The sequence below is a fragment of the Poecilia formosa genome, unplaced genomic scaffold (assembly GCF_000485575.1).
Source record: "Poecilia formosa unplaced genomic scaffold, Poecilia_formosa-5.1.2 Scaffold81, whole genome shotgun sequence".
Taxonomy (NCBI): Eukaryota; Metazoa; Chordata; class Actinopteri; order Cyprinodontiformes; family Poeciliidae; genus Poecilia; species Poecilia formosa.
The window spans coordinates 65,582-87,347 of record NW_006800020.1 but is presented as its reverse complement, the minus strand read 5'-3'; the positions used below and the strand labels follow the sequence as shown (position 1 = coordinate 87,347).

Below are 21,766 nucleotides of genomic sequence, written 5' to 3'. Positions count from 1 at the left end.
TATATATATATATATATATATATGTGCATTCTGTCACATCTAATGATAGGATAAAGGTTTCTTAGCAAACTGCAGAAAAAAATACTCTTCTTTTTCAGTGCTTCACCAGCTTCTGGCTTAATTCTAGATTAGCCTTTTACTCCTGTTCTTTTTAAATATGGTATTACTAATTTGAAATATTTTCCTGGCACAGGCAGGATGCAAAATCTATAATTTTTCAATAATTGAAAAATTACTGAGGCCATTCTAGATGCCTAATCACAGACTGGTTTATTACATAACTAGTTTGATGTGTCTTTTTGGTTCACTGTGCTGTTGGGACATCCAGTTGTATCCGTTTTTCAACCAATTTTTTCTCGTTTTGAGTTAGAGATGAAGAACTCGGAAGTCATCCTCTTTCTTCATTATTGAACTCACTGCTGCAGATCTTGCCGGTACGGTCCCGGTCCTCCCCGCCCGGACAGATTTATTTTCCATTAGCAAATCAGGCGCTGCTCTGCCTGGCTGTTCTCAGATTTCCGTACCTACATCAGAGATAGTACTAGCCGGCCCGAGCCCAGTACCGTCTTGTGCGAAATTCTGTTTCCCTTGTGTTGGGAGCACGCATTGCACCCAGAGAGGTGCGTCCAACCATTCTCACAGTGCTTCTGATCGATTTATCAGTAAAACGACTCACATAATCATGTCAAGGTTGCAACTTTCAGTTTAATCGACAGCTGCTGTTCAAAAACAGCAACAACAAAACTAAAACTAAAATAAATAAACCTGGCTTTGTGTGAGGCTCTTCTTACACAGTTTTTGTGTTTTTTTATTTATTGTTTTTTTTCTTATCACCAACTTTAAAAAAGTAACAGTCTTTTTTCAGCTTTTATCATATTTACTTTAACCTGACAAATATCAGTCAGTCACCAAGCACTGTTTTGATGACTACACACACACATTGTGTGCATTTATAATTTTTTTGTTCCTGATATAAAGGGATGGAAGCTAGCTGATTGCAGGACACAAAAAAGTAGACTTCATAAAACAATGAGAGTGCAGGCTTTCTGGCAAATCCCGTTCTAATGTGAAATATGACTCAATACTGGATGAAAGGTATTTCCAATTGCTAATATTTGTAGCGTTAATGTCATTTATTGGTCTAATATAATAAGTCCTAGCGTTTGTATTAAAATATTTCATATGAGACATATGAGAACGTAGTTCCTCTCTTTTCAAAGGAACTTTTTTTTGTTTTTCGCCCAGGAAAAAAAACAAAAAACGCTTTAAACCATTATTAAAAGCTTACATTGATGATGAGTGTATGTAAACTTGTTGCCCACAACAGTATATGAATAGACACGGGGTAAATTAAGAAGGACTGGTGGTGATCAGTCCTGTCATAAAGACTGGGTTGGATTTTTTTTTTCTCTTTTTTTCCTTTCTCACAACATTCTGGCTGAAACTCCTCTCTGTCTTATTAGACAGAGAGGAGTTTCTGGCTGATTGCCTGTGCCAGAACACGGCTGTATATCACAAGACGGACCGTACATGAGTGCTCCTCTTTGCCAAAATCTTTTTTTTTTTGCTGTAGACTAAATTGTTTCGTTTTTTTTTTTTTTTTTTCCAAAATCTTTTTTTTTTTGCTGTAGACTAAATTGTTTCGTTTTTTTTTTTTTTTTTTTTTTCTTTTTTTGTTCTACGAACAGATTGCCGCTAAGCAGGCAGCGGCTGCTGCAACTCAGACCATAGCAGCTGCCCAAAATGCTGCCGCTTCCAACAAAAACACTGCTTCACACCAGCAGCTTGTACACAGCTGTAAGGTACTGTCATACAGTCTTTCTAATGCATCTTCTTTTTATGCGGTGTATGTATTTTGCTGGTTTACTTTCAGAGTCCTCCTTAGATTTTGCAACATTTTTCTCTTGCCGTCTCATTAGTGTAGCATATAAAAATGCACAGGGGATATTTTTAATTCCAGGCAGTAGCAGACAGTATTCCCCAGTTGGTGCAAGGAATGAGGAGCAGCCAGGCCCAGCCTGAGGAGCTTGGCCCTCAGCTCGCCCTCATCATGGCCAGCCAAAGCTTTTTGCAGGTAAGCACATGACCTTTAAATTGTCAATGACCATTCCAGCCTTTGCTTTTATTTACGTCTAAATAATGGATTTTCTTTTTTATATTTCTGTCACTATCTGTCAGCCTGGAAGCAAGATGGTTGCGTCGGCAAAGTCAGCTGTGCCAACGGTGGCTGAGCAGGCTGCTGCTATGCAACTGGGCCAGTGTGCCAAGAATTTAGCAACCTGTCTGGCAGAGCTCAGGACTGCCATGCAGAAGGTATCCATAACACTGTCGGCGATAACAAGATTCATCTGAATGCCACAGGATATTTGCTTGCTTTTGTATTTTGATGAAACTCCACTCCTTTGATCTCATCTAGTAATATCAGCGGCGTATAGCACATGATTCTGTCTGTTCTGCATAATTGAGTTTGAATGACATTTTTTTGTTTGCCTGGCTGTTATCTGAAGGCCCATGAAGCCTGTGGCCCTTTGGAGATTGACTCGGCACTCAAGACAGTGCAGACACTAAAGTGTGAGCTCCAAGACGCAAAGAGGTCTGTGATTGATGGCCAGTTAAAACCTCTTCCAGGAGAAACGGTCAGTAGACAGTGAGATACATTACAAAATTAATTTCTTCTTGCTGAAATAATTTATTAAAATGACTCAAAACAGATGTTCCTGTATATTTTGTTGGACTAATCTAGTAATATCTAGAACGCCATAAGGAGCCAAACTAGGCACCAAATCACGATACTACAGCTATACAGTTTCACAAATTTTCTGTTGAGAAACAGATTTAAGACGTTTAGCATATTTAGAGACTGAAAGTTTTCCCCATTCTTTGCAAAATTCCTCAAGATGAGTCAAATTGAATTGAGAGCATGTATGAGCAAGAACGTATGTGAGTATTGACACAGATTCTCAATTGACTTAGTCATTCTAACCCATAAATATGTTTCTATCTAAACCATGGTAATACTTTGTCATTATTGGTCAGAGTGTTTACTCGTTCATTTTCCTCCACTAATGCATGAGTATTTTATCTTTGACATGATTGTTTTGGTCATGTATAAGCAGATGGACCTAATGATTCGCTGTGTTGCTCTTGCAGCTGGAAAAGTGTGCTCAAGATTTGGGAAGTACATCAAAGGCGGTGGGCTCCTCGATGGCCCAGCTGCTGACCTGTGCTGCTCAGGGCAATGAACATTACACAGGTAACCTCTTCTGAGCAAATACAAGATGCTCACATTTACCGCGTCTATTCGTTCCCACTCTTCTCCAGCAAACCGACGAACTACAGCAAAAATAAAAGGCTAAACTGGGTTACGGTTATTTTTATTGTTTTCAGCACTCTTTTTTCTTTTGTAATCTGTCTGGCTGTTGTTTCTGTTAAATGTGATTTCCTGAATCTAGGTGGAGTTAAAGACGTGTAGTGAACAGCTTTTCCAACAACAAGCGCTTCCAGGCATTGCTTCATGCTGTGGCTCAGGGTGCTGCCCGCTGCTCATTAATCTTTTCTTTTTTTTTCTTTTTTTTTTACTGGATTTAACATTTCATCAGCAAATGGCTCCACTCTGCTGGTTAATGCAATTTGATGCAATTTGCTGCTGTTTTAGCTCTATGTGTAATAATTTAAGAGCACCTCCCATGTGGAGGCCGTATTTATTACACAACCTCATTAATTTAGACAGTGAGGGCATTTCGCTATCGTAGTTTTGGTCACAGTATGTTTCTACTCCCAGCTGATTTATAGGATGTTGCAACAATTGGAGTCAGTAGGGAAAATAAGTTTTCCTTAACATAAAGACTGCTGAGAACAGTTTTAGGAAAGACAAGTCTACTGACTATCCTTGCTATGTCTTATCAACATGCGCGTTGATTCCTTTAATTATTTTATTTTATTGTTTTATTGCAGGTGTTGCTGCACGAGAAACAGCCCAGGCTTTGAGGACTTTGGCCCAAGCTGCCAGAGGCGTAGCGGCCAGCACAAAGGAGCCTCAAGCCGCAGCGGCCATGTTGGACTCGGCTCAGTACGTGATGGAAGGCTCGGCCATGCTGATCCACGAGGCCCATCAGGCTCTGGTTCATCCGGGAGATGCTGAGAGTCAGCAGAGACTGGCTCAGGTAGCACAGGTCCCAGCTATTTATTCCCAGATGCGACATCAATGTCCCCCGAGTGATTACATTGTTCTCCTCAGTCCTCTTCCCCCATATGCCTGCTGATTTGTAAACATTTCTGGTTTTCCATAACAATCATCCCCTCTAAGCGTTACTATTTTCTCCCCGCTGAGTCCTTTGTTGCCTGACATCCCTCCCTTGGGAATAAAACCATTCATTTCCCACAGACCCTTCAGGAGATAAACATATTGTTTAGCATAAATCTGTGACAGCAGCAAAAATTAGTGACAGCGCTCTAAGCTCAATTTGCATTTCAGATGTTTGGGGGGATTTTTTTCTCTCCCAGTATAGCTCTGCTTTGCTCTTGGGCTTTATTGCGCATCACATTATTAGAATGGGTAATGGCAGTTTATTCACTGATGTTGTGCTGTGTTTCAGGTAGCTAAAGCGGTGTCACACTCCCTGAATAACTGCGTGAACTGCCTACCAGGCCAGAAGGACGTCGATATGGCTCTCAGGAGCATCGGGGAAGCCAGCAAGAAGCTCCTGGTGGACTGTGTGAGTCCTGCTCAAGCTTAGAATATTAGAATATTATTAAAAAGCTGTTTTACTTCAGTTGTTTTTTTATTCCAGTTACAAAGGATCATTATAAATAAGGGATACAGCTTGGAAGCATATTAACTGAAAGTTGAGTGAGGGAAAAAAAACTGTAGTAGAAGAAGACGTACAAATAACTGAGATAACTGCAGGATTGTGGAGCAAAGTCGACTCGAGTTTGGGGGGAAATTTACAAGGTGTGAAATATGTATATAATATATTTGTGTATATTGTTGGTCAACTCAGCGTTCTCCCCTGTAATTGTGTTGGTCATAACATGGTTACAACATATCATTAGCTGTAATTCACAAATAATAACAGAAACGAATGCTTACCACTCTGCATGCTATGAAACTGCACAATACACAAGTTTCAAATTCCGAATTGAATTCCCATTACAAGTGTGACTATTCAGCCTGCACCTGTATTTTAAAACGTCAGTGCTTTTTTTTTTTTTTTTGTACTGCTAATCCTAATAGTCTGACCTGTCTTTGAAGCTCCCTCCCTGCAGTAAGACTTTCCAGGAGGCCCAAACTGATTTGAACCACACAGCAGCTGAACTCAACCACTCAGCAGGCGAGGTCGTCCACTCATCCCGTGGAACAAGCAGCCAGCTGGCCGCAGCCTCGGGGAAGTTCAGCCAAGACTTTGATGAGTTCCTGGATGCTGGCATTGAGATGGCAGGACACACCCAAGTAGGTTTCACAATCACGCAACTTCCTCCTCCACATTCCACCGAGATGACTATTCAGTGGAGCGCTTAGAACGTTGTTGTGCTGAAAGCCTTAAATACGGCGTGTATCTTTTTATTACCTTATTAGCTAAGATATTGCTTAAGACAGTGGTTAATTGAACATTTTCACCTTATTAACTTGGGAGCACTGATGGTCTCTAGCAGCGCCTACACTTTCAGATTTAATAGGATCTAGTGGCGCTCTTGTTCTAGTGATTTAACTCATTAGTTTGTAAAGACGGAGTTCAATAGGAGTTGACACAGCGTGACACCCAAGTTTGAGCCCGCTATGCACAGAGAATGCTTAGTTAAGGAGATGCCATCATTACATTTATTTGACATTCTTGCCAAGATAGTAGTTTTCTAACCTGCAGATGCGGTTATTGTTTTCCGTATTTTTTTTTTTTCCATCTATCATAAGAATACATGTATTATTCTTTGCGTCATCCAGAGCAAAGAGGACCAGATTCAAGTCATCGGTAATCTGAAGAACATCTCAATGGCATCAAGTAAGCTGCTGCTGGCCGCCAAGTCTCTTTCTGTGGATCCAGGTGCTGCCAATGCGAAAAATCTTCTCGCTGTAGCAGCAAGGTACGATATTATTCAGAGTGAAGCAGAATTGTTCCCATTGTCCACTCATGACGCCGAGTATCTAGCTGGTCCTGATTGGGTAGGTTGTGATGGACACACAAAACATCCTCCTGCCACATCTGTATGCCACTCCTACAACATGTCTGTTTGGTCTTGCTAAAGGGAGTGCATATCCTCCCCTTAGTGGAGAGAAGCCAAGCAGCTGGTCCCATTGGGCTTTTGGCCTGACTGACTCCTCTCTGTCTAATTAGGAGGATGGAAGCCTTGGCTGGAGCTTGTCTGTGCTCAGCAAGGCTGAACACAAACTCAAGACAATCTCTGTGCCCCCTGTGCACCGTGTTATCCAATCACAATGAGAGGCCAGCACTGCAATGCTTGAGTAGGAAAGCTTAAAGCATATGTGAGGCTGTGTGTATGTGCGTGTAGTTTTCACAGGTGAGAGTTAACAGCGGATGTTTTGGGGCCTCTGGTGTGTTTCAGGGCAGTGACGGAGAGCATTAACCAGCTGATAACGATCTGCACCCAGCAAGCAGCGGGACAAAGAGAGTGCGACAACGCCTTGAGGGAGTTGGAGGTAGATGGTCCCCACATTCACTTCACTTCACACAGACAGTCACCATGCTTGAGGAACAGATGTGTTTTTACATGTATACATTTACATTTCATGTACATTTTATGTTTGTGTCCAAGCTCACAGCAGAGAATAGAAAGATAAAATTCATACACACTGAGAATTTTTGTTGAGCTCAAGTACAATATTTTTACTGCCACTCAGAATGCTATCACTAAGTTGCTCATGCTCTTTTCTCATAGCTTCTAAAACTTTACGTCAAAGTCTTATAAGTATAGAATCCTTTTATAATCCTGTATCAGCTAAAGTGCATACTCCTATTTTCACATATAAGAAATTTTTACCTCATTGCAAAAAAATGCAAAACTGTGAACTGAAATCTTACCATAGGATTTAAGGCTGAATGGAATAGACATTTACACTGCTTATTAGAGATAAAGCAAACTATTTTCATAGCACATTTTTGGATTACCGTTCTCAAAGATTCCAACAATATTTAGTGAGAGTTATTCTGAGGACGCCTCAGATCATGGTTAATTAGGGTTAGGGTTAGTGCTCTCATTTGTGTTTACTTAATTGTTACAAGGTGCTAATAAAAACTAGCATTTTTTTTTGCACAAAAAAACTTTGATCTAACGTTCTGAAAATATAACTTTTCACAAGACAGATTAATCATGAAAGGATATTTTGAGAAGATTTGATGATTTCTGTATTTTTACTGAATTTTTTTAAATGTTGGGTAGGTACTCTCTCAAGTAACTTTGCTTTATGTGTGACTATAATCATTGAACCTTTCTTAATTTAGGACATTAAGATATTTGTTTTTATATTTTCTTTTTGGGCGGGGGCAACTATCCATTAAGTTGATGTAGGACTGACATAGTGTTTCTTTTTTTGGGTGGAGGTCAGGGTAAAGGTTTTGTTGGGAGGGACATAAGCACACCTGAACTTACGTTGAAGGGCTTGGATCTCTTTTATTTCCTTTTCCAGTTGCTGTTATTCTTGTATCTGATCTCTCTCATTGGGCCCTGGGGAGTAGCAGTTAAAGTGGTTGCACTGTCTAAACTTTAGGATCCAATGCATTTTACCTCATGAAGCCTGTTCAGCTTCCCCATGTTACTACTCTATTACCTAACCGAACATTAATTTCAACACCAATAAACTTTAATTAAAGGGACTGATTGATACAATTTATCTTTGAAGCATCATCTAATATGTGCTATTTATATTGAATGGCCATTTTAATATCTGAATTAACTGCCTGATAGATTTACAGTGGTGTTATAGCAGAAATGTTTATTGATGTGTTCACACTGGTTCAAGTTATTAACATCTCCATCTGTGCGCAGGCTGTCAGAGGTCTCCTAGGCAACCCCAACGAGCCAGTAAATGAACTCTCCTACTTTGACTGCATCGAAAGCGTCATGGAGAACTCAAAGGTACTGGCGTTTAAAATGATTCCGACTGCTGTATGCTTTAATTGTCAGAGGTATTTTATGCAGCAGACAGTTTAACATCTAATTTGTCCGCTCCTTTTTTATTTTTGATGCGCCTCAGGTTCTGGGAGAGTCAATGGCAGGCATTTCTCAGCACTGTAAGACAGGTGATGTTTTAGCCTTTGGGGAGAGTGTGAGTTTGGCATCCAAAGCTTTGTGTGGGCTGACAGAGGCTGCAGCACAGGTGAGATCACAGCATCGCACCAACGCACTCCGGGTGATACCCGGCTTCTGCTGTCATTTCAGATTTTATTCTGTTTACTGTGTTTGCGATTACATTTTCATAATGACAAACCAGACTGCGTTGAATTTATTTATTTTTTTATTTTTATTTTTCAAAGCCGCGCTACATGAAAATAACCTAAAGCATCATGACAGAGTTGAAAACACTCAAATACTATTTGGAGTCTGCTGGGGAGCTTTCTATTGAGTAAATGAGACACATGCAGTGTGAGGCAGGTCTTTCTTTTGAAGATTTTACAGTCTGCCACCCTTAAAACTCTAAAATAGCATCCTCATGTTGTTGACTTTTCAAGAAAGGAGCAATTTTTTTGTTCGCACCAGCTTTTACTATACGAAAGCTTCCATATTGCATGTCGTGAATTAAACTTAGATTTGCGTGGAAGTTGCATGTGGATTTGCACTCACGCATGTCAAATTTGTCGGTAATAACCATTCCAGTTTGCTAGTCAAAAAGTAGCTCAGCAGACACACTCTTAACTCTCTGTGTTTCTGTCAACCCTTTAGGCCTCTTACCTCGTAGCTGTTTCCGATCCTAATAGTCACTCAGGTCATGAAGGGCTAGTGGATCCTATTCAGTTTGCCCGAGCGCATCAAGCCATACAGACAGCTTGCCAGAACCTGGTGGACCCAGCCAGTAGTCCCTCACAGGTAAGATGGTGCATCTTAATCTGAAAGATGCCACAGATTATTTTCTGGTTGCTTTATGCGCCTTTGTAAATGAGGATGACAAAATGCCTGAACTGTAACCTTTCTAACTGTGAAAAGTAAAACACTCTAAAGACATTGCATTCATTATCTCGTTGTTTACCATTTTACTTTTACAGAGAAATGTGGTGGCCTTTTGCTCTCCACTCTACAACCTAGCTTGGCAGCATTTTGTCTTTGCACAGCCCTCAGCCATTTAAGCAACTGACAGGTCAACTGAATAAACATCGATTGTGTTGTTGAGGTGTAATTGTGTGCTTTAAGAACTCGTGTTAGGTGTTACCTTCAGATGCCCCATTATGTTAAACACTAAGCAGGAACAGGCAGACTGTTGGAGCAAAGAGTTTGGGACATTAAAGCTGCAGTAAGTAGCTTTTATAAAAATGTACTTTTTTCTATATTTGTTAGAACTGTCACTATGTCCAGACAGTAGAATTTGAGTCGGGTAATCTGTGGAAACTCAAACTCCTCTGGCTCCTTCCAGTCATCCTACTGCCATTTGCAGTAATATACCGCTTCTGGTCAGAAACAGCAAATCGTAGACTGGAGGAATGTCTTGGCAGTGTCATTCATGCTTGTGTATGCGCTGCTTACACACAGGCCTAAAGATTTTAGTCTTGCCTTGGAATTGGGGCAAAAACTTAAGAGTTGACTTGGATTTCCCCCTTTAATTAAGATATAATGATTTGGTATCCATATCTATGAGACCAACATTTTAAATAGGAACACAATTTGGTAGTTTTAGTGGGTGATGGGTACACCACAAACCTCATGTGATTTGAAGTTATTGTTGGCATGTTGTGAATGCATTTTCATATCCTGGAGTTACCTACATTTCTAGACTTATTTGACGTTTGCCGTTTATCTGTCCACAAGGTCCTGTCTGCAGCAACGATTGTTGCCAAGCACACCTCAGCTCTCTGTAACGCCTGCCGTCTAGCCTCTTCTAAAACCTCCAACCCTGTGGCTAGGAGGCAGTTTGTCCAGTCAGCCAAAGAGGTGGCCAACACCACAGCCAACCTCGTCAAAACCATCAAGGTCAACTCCCCAACCGATCAAAACGTTGAGTGTAAATTTGTTACAGATTATTTTTTGTCTGTCTGTGGTTGGTCAAAGGAGATGGTGCAGATGTGTATGTATACTTCAACTACTTTCAATTACAAGACCAAAGTAGGCAGACGTGTTTTCATGCAACGTTTTCTCTTTACAGGCATTAGACGGTGATTTTTCGGAGGACAATAGAAATAGGTGCCGTGTTGCCACAGCTCCGCTCCTTGAGGCTGTAGAAAACCTGTCAACCTTTGCTAACAACCCTGAGTTTGCAAGCATCCCAGCTCAGATCAGTAATGAGGTATCCATGCATTGTAATGATCCCTTGCAATGGACCATTCTTCATGATGTTGTTTTAATGATTATACATGCAAATGAGAAAACCAAATAGAAATGAAGGAATATCTCTTATGAAATTCTTTATTTGTTTAGTATTGTGTATTTAGTGATGACTGTCTTCCTATGAGGCAGCTCTTAACAAAAGTAGAGAATTTAACCAGAGATTACGTTTTGTCTTTCTTTCTCTTTCGCTGTCAAAATAAGATCCAAGATGGATTTTGGTTTTCCATCTTAGCAGCACAGTGCGTGCATGGTGCTCTAAACGCTTTATGGCTGTAATCTGTTGGAGGGCAGTGTTTAACAGCACTTGCTCTCACTACAGCTGCTATAATCTTCATCTTGTTAATCTAATTGTCAAGGGAGGTTTTGGCTCGTATCATAAAGACTAAAGGTGTTAGTCTCTACGTCTGTGTAAAGCTGCCTTTCTAATCTCATCCCTCCATTTGATTGCACGTTTGATCTCTCCAAGGTAGTCAGAGAATATTAACACCTCTGTCGGAGCAACATGGCTGGCTGCTGGCTGTTCAACCTGGGCTGTTGATTCACTCACACAAATCCTTTCATGTCTCCAGGGCTCGGTGGCACAGGAGCCTATAGTGCGCTCGGCCCGGTCCATGCTCGATAGCTCCACTTACCTCATAGAAACGGCCCGCTCGCTGGTCCTCAACCCCAAAGACCCCCCCACATGGTCCATTCTGGCAGGTCACTCCAGGACGGTTTCTGACTCCATTAAAAGTCTCATCACATCGATCAGGTTAGTAGAATCCTACTCGCCATCTGTTCCTGCACAATTATCCTGGATCAAGGATTTTAGAAATGAACTCGTAGCTGGAGAAAACACTCCGATTCTGAAGCCACAGGACGTGCTTTCTGATGTGCTTTTCAAGTTTGCAGTAAATTGCTATTCTCAATTTATAGTAACCATAATACCAACTGCTTTGCACTAGGTTAGGTAGCTGCAACAAATCTCCCTGTGTGGTGCTCCACCCATCCTGTTGACTTCATCTGGATGACTGGATGATAACCTATTTAAAAGAACAAGTTATCATTTCAAAAAATGCATTTTACATCGTTACAGGATGAGAAATAATGGCACTTTTTCATTTAGAAGCGTTTTACATGCGAGTGTACGCTGGTTGCCTCTTAACCTCTTAGTGATGACTCCTGTCTGTCTCCACTCCTGGCAGGAAAAGGTTGATTACAGAATAAACAGAAGTGGGTTAATCAGTAAGCTTATGCTATCATGTAAGGAGGGAAGTAGATTTTTCTTTTGTGGGAGTACAGGTATTAATTTTTCAAACCTGAAAAAAAATGTATACAGTGTATCGCAAAAATGTTAGAATATGTTGTGATTTTTGTGTTTTGTTGCAGTGTAATCATAGATTTCATTGTATTTTATTTTGAGTTTTATTTAAAAGATAAACACAAATCAGTGCATAGTTTTAATTCAGTTCCTCTGATTCAGTAATAAGAGCACACATTTCTCTGCAGTTACCAGCAGAAATCACATTGGCAGATCTAGAGATTGAAATTGTTGCAAAAATTCCTGTCAGAAATGCTCAAATTCAGTCAGATTAGTTGAAGAGCATCTCTAAACTTTAATTTTCAACTCTTTATACAGAGTCTGAATTCCATTTCAGGCTTTGACTGTTCCTTTCTTGCACATAAGTATCTACTTATCAGCATCCTTGTCCTGGCTAAAGGGAAGCATCTCCACAGGATGATTCCCACATGTAATGTTGTACTGTTTGTCCAAAAAGGTCAGCTTATATCACATGTCGGTTTTGTCCCCCGACATAGCTTATCCCCCAAAAATTTCTATTCCAAGGACTTTTCTTCAAACACCAACTGTCTTTTCTCAGCTATTTATAAACGCCAGGATTGTGAGCCGCACAAATAATTGATGACAGACTATCCTATCTGAGCTTTAGATCTCTGCAGTTGCTCCACCATTACCATGGGGCTCTGGTTAATTGCTTTATAAGCTAACTTCTCCTCAGTTTCAACCCTGACCTATCTGATGTGTTCCTCTGTCTTTATGATGCTGTGTGTTCACTAGTGTTCTCTAACAAATCACGAAAAATATGGATTTATGCTGAGTTTAAATGACACACATTTAGACACTTTTTACTTGTTAGTAGATTTTTGAGTGTAACTGGTTTACTGGCTTTTATTTATGAATATCAGAACATGGAGGCTTAATAGTAATGCATACCACACTTTTAAGTTTATTTGTGGAAAAATGAAAAGCATGTTCTGAACCAGTTTGGGTTGGTTTCATCATATGTAATCCTAACAACATGCATAGAATTTGTGGTTCTACTGTAACAATATGTCAAAAAGGTCCAAAAGGTATAAACACTTTTTTTTTTTTTTGCAGCCAGCTTTTACTTTTTTACTTTGTCATTTTTTTTTATCAAAGGCATATAAATCTTTTGCATATATATTTCCATATTCCTGGTGACAGGGACAAGGCTCCAGGGCAGAGGGAGTGTGATTACTCCATTGATAACATCAATAAATGTATCCGAGATATTGAGCAAGCCTCCCTGGCTGCAGTTGGGCAGACACTGCCCTGCAGAGATGATATCTCCATGGAGGTGAGTGCACATATCCCATCAGCTGTGCCCTGTTTAAAAGAAATAACTGGGGATCTGTTAGCTTTTCTGTTGTAGCTTCAGCTGTAATTATCTGCTGGTGTGACTCAACAGGCACTCCAGGAGCAGCTGACATCCTCTGTGCAGGAGATCGGTCATCTGATTGATCCTGTCTCCACAGCAGCCCGAGGCGAAGCCGCCCAACTGGGACACAAGGTGCTCTTGTCTGACCGTGTAGCTCTTCATCCCCTTTGGATTCAGAACAAAAGCCCATTATAGCCGTTTTTTTTTTTTTTCTTCTATTTTTGTTCTTCAATCCTTTTCTTTTCTCACATAACTCTTAAACACATTCTTGCAGGTGTCTCAGCTGGCTGGTTACTTTGATCCACTCATTGTGGCATCAGTGGGCTTAGTCTCGAAACTGCAAGACCACCAACAGCAGATGACCATCCTGGATCAAACCAAAACGCTGTCCGAGTCTGCCCTTCAGATGCTCTATGCTGCCAAAGAAGGCGGAGGAAACCCAAAGGTGCACAGTTGCTTCTAATACTCTTTTACTGTAAATGATGTGCATTTCAGATAAAGACTGTATAGTTAATGAAATTCCAATTAGATAATTTAAGATTCATTTTACTTAAAATATTTTGATGCACTGCATTTAATAATTAGATATAGTGCGGCCTTGCATTTTAAATATTCTGTAGTAAGACACCAGCCAGAGTACAACACAGAATAGTTAGTTTGGAACAACTAAGACAAGCAATCCTGATCAGTCTTTTCCTCCCCAGTCATCCCACACTCATGATGCCATCTCTGAGGCTGCACAGCTGATGAAGGAGGCCGTGGACGACATCATGGTGACTTTGAACGAGGCAGCAAGCGAGGTTGGCATGGTCGGGGGCATGGTGGAGTCCATTGCTGAGTCCATTGGCAGGGTGAGTAAGGGCGTCTTTTGTTCCAACTGTGCACTTCTATTTCATTTGTCTATTTGAAGTGGGCCAAGTCGCTGTCTTTATTCAGTCCCTAAAATTTGGCTTTTGTACTATGAAGATCTTGACAAAATATAGCCTAAATAAAGTTATTGACAGCCAGGCTTAGGTTGCCCATTTGATTAATCTCAAATATATTTACAGGCACATCTCAATAAATTAGAGTATCATTGAAATTTTTTTTTTTTTTATTTCATTGGATTCAAATTCAGTGGAAGATGCTTTATACATAAAGTGATTTGAAAAAGTCTATTTCTGTTCATTTTGATGAATGTGGTTTACAGCTTATAAAAACCCAAATTTATGTTTCTCAGAGAATTCAAATATTACATAATACCAATTTGTAAAAGTGTTTTTTAATACAGCTGTGTTGTTTTATGATCATGTCATGACCTGGACACTTGGCAGTTTTCCAGCACATTGTTAATAGCCACCTTCCTTAGCAATGACCATTTGTGTCTTCCCATCCTTGTGGAAGGTGTCAGTGACTGAGGACGTTGTCCACGTGTATTAATGGAAAGTTGAGTGGAAGGTAAGGTAAAGGTGTGCTGGAAAATGACACACAAGCAACAGAGATAAGTGAAGCAGAGAGTAGTCAATGTTTGGGGGTAATTCATAAGGCATGAATTGGAATCAGAGCTTTAGGTCAATTAGAATTTAATGAAATGCATTTCATTCAGAAATCCTGGAGTCTGGAGGAGAATAGACATGCAGAGAATCCAAGATGCTCGAGGTCCAGTGTGATGTTTCAACAGTCAGTTTCTAATTTGTCAGAATGATGACTGACGTTTACCCCGGATAAATAATTTCGTGGGAAGTGTTCTGAGGTGGTGGTCTTTGTTAGCAATTATCATTACGATCCAGATTTGAATCCCCTGGTGATGTGAGCTAACATTCATCCTGCAGGGACGTCAACATGTTGACAATGGGGTTAATAATTGATAATAATCCGCACGTCCGCATAGCCCTGGATCAGATATTTACCTCTTGATTTGTTTTCTTGTAAAAGCTGTATTTAATAAGAAACTGTAAAATGACTGCTGTCTGTGATCTTATCTTTCAGCTGCATTTTATTTATTTATAAACAATCTGAAACGTTTGCTGCTTTCCACTTTTCAGAGGGAGACTTGCATAGTTAACAAACTATTTATTAATGACATTTCCAGCGGTGCACGTGACATTCTCCTGAAATGTTTTCCAAATAATAAAATATTTAAACAGCCCATCTTGCCAGCCCACCCTTCAAGTTCTCACATATGTAAGAGTTCCTGGAATGAAAATAAGCAGGATATCTAAATGGATTCTTGATCCTAACAGCTTGATGAAGGAACTCCTCCTGAACCCGAGGGATCGTTTGTGGACTACCAGACGACCATGGTGAAGTTCTCCAAGGCCATCGCCATCACGGCACAAGAAATGGTGATTGCAATACAAAAGCATTTAACTGTGTAGAGCTACAGTCAATAGACATTGGAATCAGCTTTATTCGGCAAGATTGTGCACAGAAACAAAGACTTTTACTTCAGTTAGTGTTTGCTCACGGTGTCTGAGAAAACATTATTATGTTTATGGTGAAAATATGTTTAATCCTGCTTTAACCAGATGACCAAGTCTGTGACCTGTCCTGAGGAGCTCGGTGGCCTTGCCTCTCAGGTGACTGTGGACTATGCGCAGCTCGGACACCAAGGGCGCCTCGCTGCTGCTACTGCAGAACCAGAGGAGGTGAGCTCCCCGCTACCGTCTTTAAAAGGATACGTGAGGAAATATTACATTAGTCTTTTTATGTGGCTGTGACACTGAAATGTCTGCATTTTTAATTAATTTTAATGGATTCCTCACACTCTGATGAGCGCAAGTGCTTTCTATTCTTAGATATCCTTCACAAACTTCACCAACAACAGGAGATCAAACAGAAAAAAAAAAAGTCCCCTCAGCATTCATCCCCTCGCAGCACCCACTTGCTGCTCTCTTAAATCTTTTCTGATTTATCCTGAGGATGGCTGTGTGCAAATATACCACTAATTAGCACAGCAGCTCTTATCGTATCTTGTATATAACAAGCTGCTTGAAACCCTGTTGGTTGCCATAGTGACAGGCCGCTCTAAAAGCCTATAGTGATGCTTGTAATGAAGTACCACCCACCCATGAATTGCAGTCAGGAAATTAAAGGTGCAGTGCCAGCGTTTCCTCTTTGAAGGTGCTTGAAATGTTTCATTTCGCACCTCTCAGTAAGAGATCCTAGCTTGAAGGGTGATTGTTATTTTTTGAGCATGACTCAAAACAAGAAGACCAATGCTGTGTGAACACAAGCCGCTTTGTGCTTTCAGGTTGCTTTCCAGATTAAGACACGGGTGCAAGAACTGGGCCATGGATGTATCTATCTGGTCCAGAAGGCTGGAGCTCTGCAGCTCAGCCCCACTGACAGCTTCTCCAAGAGGGAACTCATTGAGTGCGCCCGGGCAGTCACAGAGAAGGTAAGCAGCAATAAGGTCAGAAACTGGTAAAGGAAGCCATTCCTTGTTCTTTTTTTTTTCTTATGCTTTTGTTATAATTTCAAATTATATTTTCTAAAAGTCTGAGCATGTTAAATCCCCATCAATCTCTCATTTTTTCTATAAACAGTGAATTTAAAAGGTTTACACATCTTAAACTCAGTTTTTATGATATAAAAAACCTGACTTTGTGAAAAATTAATACATTTTTTCTAGCTATATTGTAACATGTTTCCTGTGAAATTTCTGTGAAAATTATTTTAAGAAAAAATATAAAAAAAATTCTTCTTAATGCAGTTCGGGTGTTCTTGGAAATCACATGCCATTTCATTCTTTATAATCAATGGTTATAAAACACAGGATTAACCTGGAATTAGCTTCATCAGTCCTGAAAATTTTATAAACATCTCTACTCCAACAAGCCTGAATCAAATGACTCGATTACCTCCTCAGCATGCCATCAAATTCTGCAGAGGCCTGGCCGATCACTTTAACCTGATGTGTTTGAACTGGCATCCATGTAAAAGTTATTTCAAACTGGCTCTTGAAGACTGGAGTTGACCACCCCTGAACTAAACCCATAGTTCGCAGAGAGGTTACAATGACTCAAGAGGATGGTCATCTTCATGGCTAACGGTAGAGCAGACACAGCATATATGGAAGCTAAGGCCCTCTAAGCAAATGCCCCAGATTTAGTTTATGACCCCAGGTCATATACTGCATATCTTCACATCTTATCTCTGACAGAAGTGATGAACTTTTACTTGAGTTCATCACTTTGAAGGCCACTAGCATTCCGCAAATTCTTAAGAAAAAAGGATATCATGAAACCCATGAGCTTTAACTCAAAATCCTCAGGTGTTTGTAAGACAAGTAAAGAGGAAGGTAGATGTTATTTTTCAGCTTTACTATAAGTCAAAACAGATGTAAGGAAAAAGAAAAACAATTTTATCTGAAGAAAATTCAAAGCTAAAGTTTAGAATTAAAATCGCACAGAAAAATCTATGGGCTAACTAAAGCTTATGGACAAGAGATATTCTCACAGCTTGATATATTTGCAGAAACTTGAGCAACAGAGTGAGCAAAACAAATATCTGGAAGGATGATAGACTCCTATGAAAATAGAGTAATGCTGAAACTGAATCTAAATATGGCTTCATCATTTGCTTTCTGAAATGATTTATCACTGTCTGATTTGTCATGTCACACCAACCTGTTTTTATAAGATTCCACTGTATGTTTTGTCTTCATGTGCAGATATGTAACACGATTGTTGAAAATTGACTTTTTTTTTGTCAATCTAGGTGTTACCAATAAGAAGGTGTGTTTAATATATTGTGGCATATTTGACATGTTTGACATTGATTAAGCCTAAAAAGCTAATTAGCATTCATTATAACTACAGCTGTGGTGTTTAAAGACTGGTACAGCTGTTTTTTTTTTTTTTTGTTTTGTTTTTTTTATATATAGTAAGCTATATTGAAATCTAGGATTATGCAAATTGCTTTCTGCAGTAGTTGCCCGATAGCTATTCTTCTGAACCAGTAACAGTCATTTACTACAGTTTCAGTGCAGGTGAAGTCACAACACAAATTAAATGTCCTGAAGACTCTAATTCCTGAAACATGTATAAAAACAGACACTGAGGGGGTTTTCCTTCTTTGAATACATTTGCAATGGCTGTTTTTTTTTTGTTGTTTTTTTTGTCTTACAAGGAATTAATCATCATCCACCCATCCATTGGCTATACACGCTTATCTTTGTAGGGTCGCGGGGGAGATGGTGTCTATCTCCAGCAGTTATTTGGCAAGAGGTCGGGTACGCCCTGAATACGTCACCAGTCTGGTTGTAGTATAGCAAGCATTTTAGTTGTTTGTTATGTTAGGCTGCGCCACCTGCTGGCATAAATTGGTAAATGCAATGTAAACCACAAACTAAGAAACGTATTTTAAAGTCTATTCTCTGACTGAGCCAATAAAAGGACTTTAGAACTCATGGGCTCTATTTTTTTATTTTATAAAGATAAACACATTTATGAGGTTTTGTTGAGATATTAAATCTTTAATCTTGAAAATGTTCGCCAAGTGATAAAAGGCCGACTTTGTAATTGGCTTTATGTGTCACTGAAAGTTCAGGTCTGTCTAACTCCATCACTACGCACAGATTTCACTCCTGATTAGTTTCCAGCTGAAATAGCTATAACTTTGTGCTGAATCTCGATTGTTCCTCTTTAGGTCCAAAAACAGTAACTTAAGTTTTATTTCTATTCAGCTGGAGAACGTTGTGGCATACTTACATAGTAATCTGGTCTATGCATCTGCTGAGAGCTTGAATTGGTTCATTGTCAATTGGTGACATCGCAGTGTCACCAGTTTCCCAGGATGAAACCCATAGTTATGGTAATTAATCACTACTTGTTACAATCTAAGCTAGCAGGAGCATGTAAATATTAAATGAGAGGGGCCCCAGGATGGACCCCTGTAGCTCCAAAGAGGAACCTTGTGGAAATAGGCTGTGCTTTGTGAGACCAAGCATCTAGGCACCCTTGAATGAGAAATTCAAGTATTTCTCAAACATGCATGAAAGGATCAAAGCAACATTATAACACTCAAAAGAAAACTCTCAAAAGTATGTTTTACATGACATTCTCCCCCCAATCTCCTTAAATTTAAGGGTAGCTGAGAGGCCACATCCACTCCAGGAACCTCATCTTTACTAGGGCTGCTGGAATGTGATCTAGTTGTAGGTCTAGTTGTCTTTCCAACTCTAAATAAAACATTTCAGATGTTGTTTTTGTGTGCTGTTTCACGTGCTTCAGGTGTCCTTGGTGCTATCAGCACTTCAAGCAGGAAACAAAGGCACCCAGGCCTGCATCACAGCAGCCAGTGCTGTGTCAGGAATTATCGCTGACCTGGACACCACAATCATGTTCGCCTCAGCTGGAACTCTGAACCCGGAGAACGAAGAGTCATTTGCTGATCACAGGTGCCTCTGACCTCCACTCTAAACAGCCATTGAGAAACTGGGCTTGAATAAAGAAAACAAAAAAAAGATGCTACGACTGTTGAGAGAGACACTCTGCTTTGTTTTATGTTGTTGGTGCTTCATTACGACAGATTGTCACACAATGTGTCGCGTCCCTCAGGGAAAGCATCCTGAAGACGGCCAAGACGCTGGTGGAGGACACCAAGCTGCTGGTGGCGGGAGCCGCGTCCACCCAGGAGAAGCTGGCTCAGGCTGCACACTCCTCAGCCAAGACCATCACTCAGCTTACCGAGGTTGTCAAACTGGGGGCGACCAGCATGGGATCCGATGACCCTGAGACACAGGTGATGAAAATCCACAGCACACTAATAAAGGTTTCTCCTTTTCATGTAAAAAAAACAAAACAAAAAAAAACAAACACATCTGGTTTTCCATTATGGTTTTATGTAATAAAACTCTGCTCTTTTGCATTTTGCATCCTGTGTTAGATTCACTTTGACTCCCATTTCATCCTACGGTAGTGCCTCTTCTTTCCCCTGAGTGCATACCACTGTCTCTGCTTTCCACTAAGTCTGAAGTATCATGACTAGCTCGGAGCGATAAGTGCTAAATCCTCTCCCCAAAGCACAGCCGATAAGCCTACACTCTGACCATTGTGCTTTATTGATTCCACCTCTATCTCCTCAGGTGGTTCTTATAAATGCAGTGAGGGATGTGGCCAAGGCTTTGGCTGAGCTCATTGGTGCCACCAAATGTGCTGCTGGCAAAGCACCTGACGACCCGTCCATGTATCAGCTGAAGAGCGCGGCCAAGGTACGGAAACGGAGCTCTGAAACAGATGACTGTCACATCTCTTTAAGTGGTGGATTTATTTCACAGAAAGCCCTATTGCTGATAGCAGGAGACTGCAGAAATGCATTCCGCAAAAGCCCTCTTTATATTATTACCTGTCGATTGATGCATGCGGTAGCAATACGCTGAGCTTTTTTTTTTTTTACAAGGAAGATGTGACAGCTCTTATCAGAGTCTCTGCTTTCTCTCTCATATCTGTGGGACTTGAGTTGTCACTGATATATTGTGTGTATGTGTTTGTCAACATGAACGAGAACGCCGGTGTGCCTTGCAGAAGCTCTTAACAGATGTGACTTGGAAGTGCAATGTGTATAAAGCAGAGCAGTCTTTGTGTACTTTAGAGATAAAACGCCATATTTTTCTTCGTTTTAAAGAACTCCAGTTCTAATGCCATCCTGGGCAGTTGCCCATACTAAAAAGAATACCCACCGTCGCATCAACTACACTGTTAATTAGCAGTAAACAAAATAAAATACAAAGTTATGAATTTTATGGATGTCATACATAAACTTGTGTGACAAAAATAGTCAACGGAGGATTGAAGAGTCATTGGGTATCAATGAAAGTCATAAAGCTTTCTCTCTTTTTTTTTACCTTTTTGTTGGCTAGATGTGTTCTCCTGTTAGGGGCAAGAATGGTCTCAACCACATAATTAATCCACAAAAATTGCTGGTGTCATACAGAGGGACATGTCCTTTCTATGGCAAAGAAAGGTCAGGAAGAAGCACAAGTGCTTCATCAGCCCAAACGGAAGATGTGTTTTATATTTTGTTTCATTCTGATACCTGTATGTCAATATTGCCTTCTGATTCTGACAAAGAACAAAATAATTTAAAGTCTCTGATTAGACTTTTGAATGCTGGTCCTAAGTAGTTCTGCAGCAGCTCCTGTATAAAGTATTACTTTTATTGCTGTATCTTAGTTTTAAATGCACATCTCGTACACATCATAGCTGCAGCCTTGGTTTTAGCTGTTGTTGGCACTTTTTAATTACCGTATGTATATTGTATTTATGTCTGCTCATCGCTTCTTAGAATGTACAAGGATTGGGTCACTGTAAACAAATTGCCCTTCAATGGTTCATACATTTTTCTGACTTCTAAACCCTGAAAATGTGCATCAATTAAAAAAAATCCTCCCATGCAAGATTTTGGGGGTTTTGCTTCAATGATGATTATGAACTCAAATACTGTTGGAAGTACACTTATAAATGAGCAACAGTTTGCTGTCAAGCAGCCTGATGACTGATCCGTGAATGATTTCTCTAGCATGTCTGTTTGGGCCAATCTCTATAATTAAATATCCCTACAAAGTAATATAAAAATATATTTGCATATCAAACAGCAGTTATCTAAAGTTCAGGTTTTGT

General features: G+C 40.1%; 1 protein-coding gene across 6 annotated transcripts in view; it reads left to right on the top strand.

Moving 5' to 3' along the window:
* The window catches only part of tln2b (talin 2b), a 103,602-nt gene that overhangs the window by 67,060 nt on the left and 14,776 nt on the right, over window positions 1-21,766 (top strand). For 4 of the 6 annotated variants that reach the window (XM_007556755.2, XM_016673741.1, XM_016673739.1 and 1 more), the window contains exons 22-47: window positions 1,689-1,802; window positions 1,961-2,074; window positions 2,179-2,313; window positions 2,508-2,636; window positions 3,151-3,253; window positions 3,955-4,163; window positions 4,596-4,715; window positions 5,252-5,449; window positions 5,939-6,078; window positions 6,559-6,652; window positions 7,999-8,088; window positions 8,207-8,329; window positions 8,893-9,036; window positions 9,970-10,155; window positions 10,304-10,444; window positions 11,055-11,236; window positions 12,950-13,082; window positions 13,194-13,295; window positions 13,438-13,608; window positions 13,868-14,014; window positions 15,386-15,487; window positions 15,671-15,790; window positions 16,396-16,542; window positions 19,379-19,545; window positions 19,706-19,889; window positions 20,233-20,358. In XM_007556755.2, coding sequence (XP_007556817.1) covers window positions 1,689-1,802; window positions 1,961-2,074; window positions 2,179-2,313; window positions 2,508-2,636; window positions 3,151-3,253; window positions 3,955-4,163; window positions 4,596-4,715; window positions 5,252-5,449; window positions 5,939-6,078; window positions 6,559-6,652; window positions 7,999-8,088; window positions 8,207-8,329; window positions 8,893-9,036; window positions 9,970-10,155; window positions 10,304-10,444; window positions 11,055-11,236; window positions 12,950-13,082; window positions 13,194-13,295; window positions 13,438-13,608; window positions 13,868-14,014; window positions 15,386-15,487; window positions 15,671-15,790; window positions 16,396-16,542; window positions 19,379-19,545; window positions 19,706-19,889; window positions 20,233-20,358 — 3,621 coding nt within the window. The remainder of the gene's footprint in view (window positions 1-1,688; window positions 1,803-1,960; window positions 2,075-2,178; window positions 2,314-2,507; window positions 2,637-3,150; window positions 3,254-3,954; window positions 4,164-4,595; window positions 4,716-5,251; window positions 5,450-5,938; window positions 6,079-6,558; window positions 6,653-7,998; window positions 8,089-8,206; window positions 8,330-8,892; window positions 9,037-9,969; window positions 10,156-10,303; window positions 10,445-11,054; window positions 11,237-12,949; window positions 13,083-13,193; window positions 13,296-13,437; window positions 13,609-13,867; window positions 14,015-15,385; window positions 15,488-15,670; window positions 15,791-16,395; window positions 16,543-19,378; window positions 19,546-19,705; window positions 19,890-20,232; window positions 20,359-21,766) is intronic. The other 2 variants (XM_016673743.1, XM_016673742.1) reach the window with 1 other exon arrangement.